This window comes from Nuphar pumila, chromosome 5 (assembly GCF_984573655.1).
Source record: "Nuphar pumila chromosome 5, dmNupPumi1.hap1.1, whole genome shotgun sequence".
In the NCBI taxonomy this organism is placed as follows: domain Eukaryota; kingdom Viridiplantae; phylum Streptophyta; class Magnoliopsida; order Nymphaeales; family Nymphaeaceae; genus Nuphar; species Nuphar pumila.
Window position 1 is genome coordinate 118,937,437 of NC_143253.1, and position 13,888 is coordinate 118,951,324.

General features: G+C 38.0%; 1 protein-coding gene across 3 annotated transcripts in view; it reads right to left on the reverse strand.

The window, feature by feature from the left end:
• Nucleotides 1–2,221: 2,221 nt before the first annotated feature.
• Nucleotides 2,222–13,888, reverse strand: part of LOC149838352 (dihydrolipoyllysine-residue succinyltransferase component of 2-oxoglutarate dehydrogenase complex 2, mitochondrial-like) — a 43,854-nt gene continuing 32,187 nt past the window's right edge. For 2 of the 3 annotated variants that reach the window (XM_090006538.1, XM_090006539.1), the window contains exons 14-15: nucleotides 2,875–3,069; nucleotides 2,222–2,731 (exon numbers count right to left, since the gene is read on the reverse strand). In XM_090006538.1, coding sequence (XP_089862664.1) covers nucleotides 2,540–2,731; nucleotides 2,875–3,069 — 387 coding nt within the window. In that variant the 3' untranslated portion in view covers nucleotides 2,222–2,539. The remainder of the gene's footprint in view (nucleotides 2,732–2,874; nucleotides 3,070–13,888) is intronic. The other variant, XR_016431955.1, reaches the window with a different exon arrangement.

Genomic DNA, 13,888 nt, shown 5'->3' on the forward strand with positions numbered 1-13,888 from the left:
TTTTAATTTACAACCTGGCTTTATTGGCTGTCTGGAAGTCGGTAGTTTGCAAGGAAATGGCAACTCCAGCCCGATGAGCTCCCAAACAGCTTTGGGATTTGGCAAATCCCAAGGCTCTCAAATTCAGGATTTGGGATATCCAGGATCTATCATTTCCATGCCAAATACAGGCACCTAAACCAATGATTTGACATTTCCCGCCAAATACATTCTGTTCTCAATGAAGGCAGTTGAATTTTGACTGAAATAATAGCTTCAATAATGTAGACCAAGCCATAAGAAGTATCCCCCATAAGAGTTTGGAAAGTTGTCCTGAGAGCTCACAGTACCTTTTGCAACTTTTCTTGTGAATCTCTTCTGAATTCCACCATCTTCTCTTCAATTGGTATGTCAGATTTGTTGTCTCAGCTTATAAATAGTTGGGGAACAAACAATAATGTCACGTTTTATTTCAAAACTTCTTGCAAAGATTAAATACCCTCTTGGTCTTAAATGGGGTCCCAATGTCAAACACCAAATGGTTTAATATCCCACATTGAAACAGAATGTTTTTGTACATAAAACTATCCAGATGTTGATGACTGCCCTTCTGCTCTGGTAAAAGAGATGACTTCTTTCTATTTAGAGGAATATTATGCTGACAACGTTGAAGTCTTACTTAACATTAATGTTGTCAGAATCGGTCTTTTGAAGTGTCAAAGAATTACCCAATCCGGAATCAAATCGAATTGTTTGGAATCGGCCTATTTGAATTTTTGAAAAAACATTCAAAAAATCAGAAAAAGGAGAGAGTAAATGATGACTTGTCGGGTCCAATCAATTTCTAAAATATGTATTTAACGATTCATTTAGCTAATAACATTTTTTTTATAAGCAAGCTTGGGTTAAGGGGACTCCTACCAGTTCATTGCAAAAAGAATGTTATACAATGTGACCATCCCATATTTAGGTGGTTACAATCCGGGGGATGGTCTTTCCAAGATTTGGCCATTCCCCTTCTAGCTAGTTTGGCAAGAGATCTAGACAAAAAATTGTACACGTCCCCCATGAATGGTGGATATTATCTTTAAGATTCTTATTTGTAGGATAATGTTGAATATCCTTAGAGATGTGTGATATTATGAGAGTGTGCAATTCATGTACCAACGGGGGCTCCGCTCGTCTGGCAGGAGGAGCAGTCAGTGCACGTCACCTTTTTGTTGGGACGTTGCAAGTTAGAATCCCGATGGTATGGTTGTATGACTGGTAGGGGACTGCCTAACCCCAGCTTTATCTGCCTAAAAAAAAAGAGTGCAATTTATGTTAGTAGATGTAGGCATTTGTATCAACGGAGGCTCCGCTTGTCTGGTAGGAGCAGCTAGTGCACGTCACCTTGTGTTGGGACGTTGCATGTTCAAAAGCCAATGGTATAGTTGTATAACTGGTAGGGGTCTGCCTAACCACAGCTGGACTTGACTTGTACACTGCAAATGGGGGTTGCTAGGGGCGGCATTTGTGCCTTTTTTTTCTTTTCTGGTAACAACTTAAACACTTGCTTTGGTCAGAGGTGGGATAAGCAATCATAGCTGAGAATTAAAATTGTTGGTCACAAACGTCACTGTTGTGACCAACTTTCACGGGATTCGAAAAAGAAACATTATCAAAGTGGCAATCACAACTTGAATGTTTCACTGAAGTTGTGAAGGCATTGTCTGTGATATGCAATCACAGGAAACTAAGAAAATCCAAGAATTACATGGCGTTGCAAACATGCCCTTGGTTCTCCAAACCACAGCTGGGTAAAGAAAACAACCAATCAGAGTGAGAACACTTCATGATCAAAATCAAACCACAGCCTTTTTCTCGCGAACATAGCTATCGTGTTATCATTTTCATAAATTTGTTGTTACCTCCGTCAGGACATTATGCTACTAATCCCTGAGAATATTTTGGTAGATTGCAAAATATCATTATATCAAGTACAAGATATTCATAATAAAAAATGAAGAGCTTATACTAACCTGCGATTTGCCTAAACAACAGATTTAATGCAGAACATATAGGATGAAATACCTCCTAGCTTTGATAGCCCACCAAGAATTCACATGAGCACAACAAATGCATGAAAGCATTTGCTAAAACTGTCACCAGATGCAGACAGGAGCTGTTGAATACCACAAACATCACAACGATCAACACCCTTAGGAGTGCTCAAAATACGTCACAGTACAGACATCGTTCCTTATAAAACATGTTTCTATAATCAAAACTATGTTTGCATGCGTGCTATATAAGCAACAATTGAGCTCTTCTGAGTACAAGCAGCGTACAATGAACTCTGGTCTTAGTTCAATAATGAGTGAAAAATTGAAAAAGCACCTCAGCAGCATGGCCTGATTAGGAACCTGAAACTGTGATACCCAGCATTTTTATTATCAGGCCAGTATTATGCAAGGAGATCGGAATAAGCTACAAAACTTTGATCATACAAGGTGACTTGCACCTTTAAGAATTATACTGAAGCATGTGAACCAAAAAGTTCCAAGTCGTTTGATTGCATTTAAAGATCCAGAAGAAGTCTGCGAGGATCCTCGACAACATCCTTAATACGTCGCAAGAAAAAGACTGCCTCTCTTCCATCGATGAGGCGATGGTCATATGTTAAAGCGATGAACATCATGGGCCTTGCGACAATGTTACCACCCACAACCATTGGACGATTTACAATGCTGTGCATTCCGAGTATAGCAGACTGCATGCAAAAGAAAATGTGATCTAGCAACAGTAGGTTGAATGTCAAAGAAGAAAGAAAGATAATGGATGCAATGCAACAATAGTAGTTAAATCTAGCAAATCGTCACAAGCAATGCATCTCCTATGCCACAATATCCATACCTGTGGAGGATTGATTATGGGCGTACTTAGAAGGCTCCCATAAACACCACCATTTGATATCGTGAAAGTGCCACCAGCCATCTCGTCAATTGAAATTGTGCCAGCATTGGCTTTTTTGGCAAGAGAACTAATTTCCTTTTCTATCTCAGCAAAATTCATTGTGTTGGCTTTACGAATAACAGGAACAACAAGACCCTAAAGGAAACATCGAAACCATCTCAGAAAAGCTTCACTTGAGCCATGAAAAGGCAAATTTCCATCATGTTAAAAAGTTTAGTTGACAAAAGAATTCCAAATGATGTGCTGAAAAAATATGTACGTGTCTACATGTACATCCACATGCAATGCCATTGCAGATAACACAATAACACAATTATTATCGGGAATTAATTCAAATGACTGTCTATAATCATCATCAGGCTTAGTTACAGAAAAAGAAAAGCAACATATACATGTCACAAGCCAGAAGCCACACACTAACACAAACAGATGTGCAGGCATGAGCATGCACATGATACACGTGCGCGCACACACACAGAGACATACACTAATGGATATTCTTCAATTCCTTGAAAGAACAAGGACAAAAAAGATAACCAGTAGACAATTCACCTCTCATGATCTTGTGTGTGGCTATGGCATGTTCAATGGTACTTAAAAAAATGTATAGTGTGTTAAACATAATACTGAATTGAAATATCAGAAATATAATTGAGATTTTTCAGAAAGACAATAACAATGAAAAAGATTCTGCTCACGACTTTTCCCACATTTTGTTTTAGAGATTAATAGCACAAAGTAGATCTCTCTCTTCCAAGAAGTTATGTCATTATGCCCTGAAAATGTGAGGCACATATGCCACTAAACCTTGATCATACAGTCCAGGAGAGAATTCCTTACTAAATAAGCAGTAAGCTAGCAAAATCATGCTCAAAATGTGAGGCACATATATATATAGTCGTGTCCCCGTGTCCAAAATTTTTGAAATTGCTCCGCACCCGTACCCGCACCCATGTGACATAGCTTCTAGTCATGTCACATGGAAGCTCTATTCAGCTTGCATTTGCTGTGCCAACACATGACACCAACATGGACACCAAACACAAGTTACAACACATGGAAACAGTTGAACGTGTGTAAGACACTACACCATCTCCCTAACTTCACCTGCAAATTTTTTTGGGTGATATTAACTATTCATCTTGCAGTTACTTTTTCTTCCTTTTTTAGAATTTATCATTATTTACGTACAGTTGAATTTCCAACTAGGATTTGTGATTTAATGTTTATCAACATAAAAAGCTCAAAACTTTTGTCCAAGAATTTCACTTTTAAGAGACCGAGATGGCATTCATATTTTCTTCATTTAGATTCTGATTTTTTAACATGAAAGACTCCCCTCCCCCCCCCCCCCCCCCCACAACACAACACACACACACACATTAGTGTGCCTTTTTTGTAATAAGCATGTTTTGTCACTTTTGTGGCTTTTTCTTTCTTGAAGTACAAGCATCTTGATAGCTGTTTCTAATCATATGTTCACAATGAGCTATCAACAAATTATGAAAAACATAAAATACTAGCCTTTTTTCCCCAATACATTGTAATCCCATTTGCATGTCCCCTATAATTCAGATTTCAAATTCATATTTTTTATTTTACATATAATATTTTTTTGTGATGGATAACATGCTTTGTTTGAAAATCCTTTGCAGAAGTCCTAACCTTAGTTTTCTTACATTTGAGCAAGGTTGTAAGTATCGTATAATTACTCGTATCGGTCGGGCCCAAAATAAGATTTGAATTGTATTATAAAAAAACATAATTCTTTAATAAAAAAATCCAAAATTTTCAAAAAAAAAAAAATAGCAAAAAGGCATCACATGAAACAATGATGAATTGCACAAAATGCAACCATAAAATCACATATGAAGCATTTATTTCTCATCTTCGTCATACACATCCTCTCAGGGTTGCGCATCTTCGTCATGCACATCCTCCCAAAGTTGTGCATACCTCATTTCTGCCTCACTCATCTATTTTTCTTGTTTTTTTTCTCTCAGACCAGTGAATAATTGTCGACATTGCCATTTTGCGGCATCCGGCAAATTCCTTGATATGCAAAATACAACATTAAGATGTGTCCCAGCTAAATGATGCTTCAACCGAGAGATACCACCTGAAAAAATATTACGGAAATAGTTGCACTCTGTTTTCACTCATTACTTGAGTACCCCATTTTCATGCAAGACCATCTAATGTCATCTTTCCCCAAAAAACTCAATAAGAAACAAAGAATAGAGATTTTTTACCTTAACCCACTTTCTTGAGTGGAAAATACTGAAAATGCATTCTTAGTTGAGCAAACTACAGAAGCCCTCTCCCTTTTGTACGGATCGGCCCCCAAATTGCTCTCACTACTCCTAAGTGTTGAAGGAGTGTGGAGCCTGATTTTTACCTTGATATAAATGTGAAAGTATCTTCAATAAGATACTATGATCAAGACCTTAATATTCTTGATGATAAAACACTTGCACTCATGCACAAATAAGAACTCTTAGAACACTTGTGCACAAAAGCACAACCCACTAAATCTCACAAATGCTCAAAAGCATAAAAGAATAGGAAATCTTTATTAATCACTTGGGCTTTGACCCAAAGCCTTAAGAATTACAAGGGGAGAACCCCGATTTATAAAACCCAAAAAGGAGCCTTGGAGGGGCTCCACTCATAGACGTTGGAGCCCGTCCAATGGTCACAAATGTGACTGTTGGAGGGGCCCAACGTCTATTTGAGTGGGCCCCCCCAAGGTGACTTTTGGGAAAATACAAAAAGAAAAAATAAAAAAGAAAGAAAAGAAAAAGAAAAGGAAAATTACAATCACATTCAAGAAAATAAATGTGCTTAAAAGTGTAAAAAGACTAAATTATCCCTATGATATTTTAGTCATAGGATATGACTAAAATAAGTATATATGTATATATATATCATCCTTTATATATATAAAATATATAAGATTACAAGATTTTGGTACATAATTTAACACCCCCCCTCAAACTTAGGGCAAGATGACCGAAAGTTTGCCAGGGAGGAAATTGAACCGTGGAGCATACAAAGCTTTGGTGAAGAAATCTGTCAACTGATATTTTAAAGTTACATATAGAAGATCTATAACTCCTTTCAGATACGCTTCCCGAACATAGTGTTAGTTCGCTTATAAAAAGTATGATTTTTAGCAATGTATATTGCACTCTTGTTATCAGAGCATAACTTGGTGGGCCCTTCTATTGTGATCCCCATGTCTTCTAATAGTTGATGAATCCATAAAATTTTCATGGTAGTAGTCGTCATGGTATGATATTCAGTTTCGATCGAGAATAGAGACACTTTTTATTACTTCTTACATCTCCATGAGATCAGTGAGTCTCCTAAAAACACACAAAAACCAATGGTGGAGTGACGGTTATTTGGGTCACCTCCCTAATCAGAGTCAGTATAAGCAATTAATTTTAATTCAAAAGAAGAGAATAAGAATACTATCTTGTTTAGTATACCTTTTATGTATCTCACAATCCGCAGGATGGCACTCATGTGAACTGATGTTGGTGCATGTTGGAACTGACTTGCAGTATAAACTGCATGAGAAATATTTGGTCTAGTAATACTCAGATACATCAATGATCCCACAAGCTGCCTGTAGGGGGTGGGATCAAAGAGAGGAATGCCATCATCAATCTTCATTTTAGCTCCTACTATAACAAGAGTTTCACAAACATTATCATCTGTAATACCTGACCTGACAATAACCTCAGTTGCAAGCTTAGTTTGAGACAAAAAATATCCTCTATGAGAGTATGTTACTTCAATACCCAAAAAATAAGTTAAAAATACCAAATCAGACATTTCAAATCTATCCTTTAAAATTGATTTTATGTGTTCAACCCCTTTAGTGTCACTCCCGGTTATTAGCATATCATCTACATACAAAAGTAGAATGACAATCTCTGCATTGGTTTTTCTAACAAATAAGGCAGTGTCAGTGAAATTAGAAGAAAAACCATTTTCTATCATTATGGAGTTAAACCTATCATACCAAGCCTTGAGGGCTTGTTTTAAACCATAAAGTGCTTTGCGAAGCCGAAGTACTTTCTCTTTGGGAGTCTCCATCCCTGGTGGAGCATCCATATATACCTCTTCATTCATATCACCATTTAGGAATGCGTTTTTAACATCCATTTGATAGATGTTTCATTTATTGATTGAGGCAACGGTGATGAGACAACGGACAGTGACCATTCGGACTACAGGGGCAAAAGTTTTTTCATAGTCAATCTCGTATTCCTGACTAACCCTTTGCTACTAATCGAGCCTTATATCTCTCAAGAGATCCATCGCTCTTAGTTTTTACCATAAATATTCATCTACATCCTATTGCTTTCTTACCCTTAGAGAGATCTTGGAACTCCTAAGTCTTAGCCCTGTTGAAAGCTCACATTCTATTGCTTTCAATCATTCATCATTATTTTTGGCTTCTTCGAAGTTTCTGGGTTCTATATAGGAATGAATGACGCTAAGGCAGACTCTATGTTTAGGAGTAAAGGAGTCATATGAAATAAACCTAGAAGGCATCTTTCTACTTCTCTCAGTCCTTCGTAGGTTTTCATCATTGGTTGAGTTGGAACTACTAGGTTCATTGTATTTTTCAATTGCACTTCTAAAATTGTTTCTATCTCTATGGGTATATGTTACAGGATCTCTCAATGCTCCTTTGTTACTATGTTGGGAGATAGGAGAATGGGAAGAGATATCTTCTTTATCATTGACTTCATTATGAATGAAATCGTCATCACTATCATCATCATGTGCTAACATTTCAAATAAAAAAGAGTAATCCATGTTTTCTTTAAAGGGTTCACTCTTTTTAAAACCATTAACATTTTCCAGAAAACTCATATTTCCGGAAACGTATAGCTTATCATTCTTAATATCATAACAACGAAACCCTTTTTGGGTTTCAGAATATCCAAGAAAGGCACAAGCAATGGCTTTAGGTGAGAGCTTGTCATTCTTGTCAGTAAGAACGAAGCATTTACAGCAGAAAATTCTCAACCGACTATAGTCGGGTTCTTTGGTATATAATTTTTCAAAATGCGAGATATTGTTCAAGTTTTTAGAATGTAGCCGATTTATCAGATAAGCAGATGCTAAAGTCGCTTCAGCCCAAAAAACTTTTGGGATGTTTTGAGAAACAAGTAATGTTCGAGTTGTCTCTATTATATGTTTATGCTTCCTTTTGACTAATCCATTTTGTTGAGGGGTTTTCGGCAAGATCTTTGGTGAAGAATACCATGACTTTCAAGATAATTTTTTAATTCACTTGAAAGGTATTCTCCACCAAAGTCAGTTCTAAAAAATTTTAAATTACCATTATATTGATTTTTAATCATCGTATGATAGGTTCTAAAAATTGAGAAAACTTCATATTTGTGTTTACGAAAATAAATCCAACAATATCTCGTGTAGTCGTCAACAAAAATGACATAATATGCGAAGCCTCCTTTTGATAGAACGGTTGTCGATCCCCATACATCCGAATGGATAATTTCAAAAGGTCTTATTGTAAACATAGATCTTTGACAAAAAGGCAATTTTTTCATTTTCCCAAGTATACATTCGGTACAAGTGAAATCACTTTTACATAGACTTTTAACAAAAGGTAAATGGGAAATTTTTACAATATTTGGGTGTCCAAGTCTTTTGTGCCACACATTAATATCCTTTTGTTGGACAACATTACAAAACGGGTTTTTGATAATTTGAAGGGAATCGACATAGTATAGACCGCCCTTCCTAGAGCCTTCCCCAATCAATCTCGCAGACCGGCGATCCTGTATCCAACATTTGTTAAATGAAAACTTTATATCACACTCATGATCCGAGAGTTGAGAAACGAAAAGCAAATTTAAGTTTAATTTGGGTATAAATCTAATTTTTGGAATAAATAACCCTTGTTTTTCAAAATTTTCTATTCTTTTTACTTTAAGAGATGTTTCATCCGTGGTTGAAACAAAGGAATAAGAGGGATTTTTTGAATATTCGAAAAAAGAATTAAAACTTGGGGTCATGTGAAAAGAAGTACCCGAATCTAAAAACCAAGAGGTCTTACCGAGAGGAGAAGAGTTTGACATGGCAACTCCGAAAATAGCCCCTTTTAGAAGAGGTTGAAGTGCATCCACGATTTGTTGCAATAAGAGAACTCCATTTGAAGATGACGAGCACTCTTCCTTTTGAAGTTGGGATGTAGTAGCCATAGCAAGTAACTTTTTTCACTTTGGGCAAATAGGCTTAATGTTCCCCGGTTCCTTATAAAAGTGGCATAAAAGTTTGCTATAATCCCTCTTCCCTCCTTGACCATTTGAGTTTTAATTCTTGAAGTGAGGAGGCTTGTAGGTCCTTAAGTTACTCCCTAGTCTTGAGACGACATTAACACCTTCATTTTCTTCATTATTGGAAGGTGTAGCTAGAACACTTGGGTTGTTTTTGCTTATACCCATACTAGTTTCTTCCCCAGTTAGCTTAGTAATTACATCTTCAAGAGAGGGGGAAGTGAAGGCGGATAAAAGAGAAGACCGGATTTGTTCGAATTCGGGCCTAAGCCTATTCAAAAATTTGAAAAATCTATCTTCTTCCAATTGTTTATGACGAAGCTCTATGGTTTCTCCACTCCACTTGGGTTCGAGCATAGCAAGCTCGTCCATTATAGAAGAGAGTATCAGATTTCGTATGAATGGTTCAGCTTATGCACAGGAAAGTAGAGAGAGAGAGAGAGAGAGATGCACAATCGGCTGGGGCGGCATACCAACTGGGGCTCGACCACCAAACCCTAGGATATATAAACTATACAGGTTTACAATGATCCTTGTAATATCAGAGATATTACAAGGATGCCATTAATGAAGCTAATTTGACATGTGTTTCATTTAACATGTCATGCGTATGGATTTGGATCCAGATCCATACGCAGTGTATATTTTAACACCCTCCCTCAAGTTGTACGTGATTTTGTAGCATGTACAACTTGCTCTTCAATAGCCAAAATTGACGTCCAGTTAACCCCTTGGTAAACAGGTCTGCCACTTGATCTTCTGTTCGAACATGACGTAGTTCTATCTCCTTTATCTCAACTTTTTGCTGTATAAAATGTTGATCAATCTCAATGTGCTTCGTTCTGCTATGCTGAATAGGATTACATGCAATGTTGATTGCGCTTTGATTGTCACATAGAAGAAATGATCGAATAATTGTCTCCCAAGATCACTCAATAAGTGTCTAAGCCATGTGACTTCTGCCGTCCATGCAGCCATCGATCTGTATTCAGCCTCTGTACTCGATCGTGCCACTGCCTTTTGTTTTCTGCTGCTCCAGGACACTAAATTGTGTCCAATATATACACAATATCCAGAGACAGATCATCGCTCATCTGGATCTCCTGCCCAATCTGCGTCTGTATAAGTGATGAGTTCATGTCCTCTATGCAGATTATCGTTCTTGCGATAAACAAGTCTGTCTCCTATAGTTCCTTTTAAATAGCGTAGAATGCGCTTCACAGCTTCCATATGACCCTCCGTTGGAGCATCCATAAACTGGGATACCTGATTTACAACATAAACTATATCAGGTCTGGTAAAGGTCAAGTACTGTAACATCCCCACGAGACTTCTATACGTTGTAGGGTTGACACAAGGATGACCATCTTCAGAGCTCAGCCTTTGATGTAATACACTAGGAGTACTGACTAGTTTACAATTCGTCATCCCGGCTCTTTCCAGAAGGTCAAGAGTGTATTTTTGTTGCATGAGTGTCAATGTGTCTTGTTGTCTGTCAACTTCCACACCAAGAAAGTACCTCAACTCCCCTAAATCTTTCATCTTGAAAGTTTTCATTAAAAACTGCTTCACGTCTTGCACATGATTATCTGAACTCCCAGTGATCACAATGTCATCAACATATATAAGAAGAAGTATAACAATGTCTGCCTTTTGGTAAATAAAGAGTGAGTGATCCAGAGAGCATCTTCTAAAACCATAACTCTGAATTTGCATAGAGAAACTTTCAAACCAGGAACGGGACGCATGTTTCAACCCATACAGAGATTTCCTTAGTTTGCACACCCAGGCAGTAGGATCCTTCTCGGCATAACCAGAAGGTTGTTCCATATACACTTCCTTTAAAGTTCCATGCAAAAATGCATTTTTAACATCCATCTGGCTAAGGCTCCAACCTCGATCGACTGCTAGGGATATGATGACACGAATAGTACCCATTTTGACTATGGGACTAAAAGTTTCATCGTAGTCTTCACCATATTGTTGTGTGAATCCTCGAGCAACAAGTCGTGCCTTGTATCTGTCAATACTTCCGTCAGGCTTATACTTTGTTTTATAAACCCATTTTGAGCCAACTACATTCTTTCCTTCTGGCCGAGGGACTATTTCCCAAGTCTGACAGTCATGAAGAGCTTCCATTTCTTCATTCATAGCTTCAATCCAATGACGGGATTGAAGAGCTTGATTAAAACAAGTGGGTTCATCCTGTTTTGTGAGCTGAGACATAAACAACTGGAAATCAAGGGAGAAGGTCTCATAACTCACCCATTGTTGAATAGGATGCTTAATGCGTGACGACCTTTGAGCTGGATCAGTGGCGATGCTGCCCACATTCCTCGGCTTTGTATTTTTGTCCCGTCTAGTGTATATCTGTCCAGAGAAGCGTTCTACTGGGGGTGGCTCAACTGGAGACTCAACTGGTGATAATTCAACATGCATCTGTGGGTCATGTATCTCCCTACTCAAGCCGAAGGAAGGACAATTTGTCTGACATGTTTCTCTTGTATTAGCAAAAAGATCTGCGCTTATCCATGGATCATATACTTCTAATTCTCGAGATGGCAACGTTGCAGAGTCATTGACCTCAAAATTTCGTTCGTCAAAGACAACATTTCTGGAGGTCCTGATACGTTTTGTAGTAGGGTCATAGCATCGATAACCTTTGTATTCATCTGCATACCCAACAAATCTGCACTTGACAGCCTTGTCCTGAAACTTATTTCGCAGAGATGAATCAATATGTACATAACATACACAACCAAAAACACGCAGCTCATCGTAAGTGGGATGTTGCCCAAATAAAGTATAATAGGGAGATTTTCGATCCAAAATTGCCATACGAAGATGATTTATGATATGAACAGATGTGTGAAAAACTTCTGTCCAGAGACTAACGGGCACATTGCTATCATGTAACATGCTCATCGCGCTCTCGACAATATGAGGAGTATGAGGGCAAGAAACCTGTCGACTTATTCCTTTATCCCGAAGAAAGGCAATAAACTCGTTCGATGAATACTCTCCTCCACCATCACATTGTAAATGCACAATATCACAAGCAAACTTTGTTTTGACCATCGAATGGAATTCCCGAAATATTTGGAAAACTTCATGCTTGTGTTTTAAGAAATACATCCAAGTATAACGGGAATAAGAATCAATAAAGATAACATAGTAACGACTGCCAGAAAGAGAAGGAATAGGTGCGGGTCCCCAAACATCGGAACAAATAATCTCAAATGGCTTTGAAGCTCTTTTATTTATAATATGAAAAGGGAGAACATGGCTTTTGCACAGTTCGCATGAAGAACATTTATTATTATTATCAAAAAATGGACATAAACTAGACTCTGGAAGGAGACCATCAGATACAAGATTTTCAACGAAACCCCGACTACAATGTCCCAAACGACTATGCCAAATATCTGGCTTATTACAATAAGATGAATTAAAAACTTTCAATGAAGGGGAAAACAAAGACTCTGAAGGCGAAGACACTGAAGAATGCTTGGACGACTTCAACTGGAGGACTGGGACTGAAGACGAAGGCGAAGACACTGAAGGAATCTCCTTGAAGACGTACATGTTTCCTTGTCGCTCCCCCTTAACGAACGTCTCCTTCGTTTGTAGATCCTTAACATAAACAGAAGAGGGAGTAAATTCGACGGAAGAATTCATATCGTCAACAAGTTTAGCTACAGAAACAATGTTCTTTTTAATATTAGGAGCAAGAAGGACATTTGACAAGTGAAGTGAGGACTTGGACATAGGGATATGTGCATTGCCAGTATGACTAATGGAGTGATAAGTTCCATCTCCCGTAACTATACTACCTTTTTCAAAATAAGGCAATAAGTGAGATAACTTACCTGCATTACCCGTAACATGTGTGGCGGCACCGGAATCAACATACCATTCGCCTTGTTCATTTTGCTTGATTGTCATCTGTGACAATGCTGACAACAAAAGTTGTTGCACATCTGTGGAAGAGGATGGCATTTTTGTGTCCACAGTAGTAGCTGATTTATTCTCAATTTTGTTTATTTTACCTCTATTCTGTAGATTGAACCAACAATCAGCTTTTGCATATCCTCTTTTGTTACATAAGAAACAAATTGGCACTCTTCTCTGATTCCCTATATTAAAACTCCCTGAAATATTAGGTGTAGGCAAGATACCACGTCCTCCGTGCCCAAAACGTCCGCGACCTCTGCCTCCTTGGTGCCCTCCATTCCCTCGTCCAAAACCTACAGAAGTGTCCATGGCCAAAACTGAATGAGGACGAGCTGATTCATTTCCTTCTGCCCGTTGTTTCATAATCATCTCATGCTGGAGAAGTTTCGCTTGAAGGTCGTCAAAAGTGGGCAAGTGAGGAAGGCATGATAAAGCTGTGGTAAACATGTCAAAATCAGGACCCAATCCATTGAGAAGTTGTTGAACTTTATCTTTATCTGCAATAGCACTTCCAATAACCGCTAATTGATCAGTAATACTCTTCAAGCGGCCTATGTATTCCATGACTGTCATGGAGCCTTTCTTCAAACTTTGAAATTCATTTTTTAAGTACATGACTCTGGCTTCTGATATCTGAGAGTATGTCTGAGAGAGCTTACTCCACAGATCCGCCG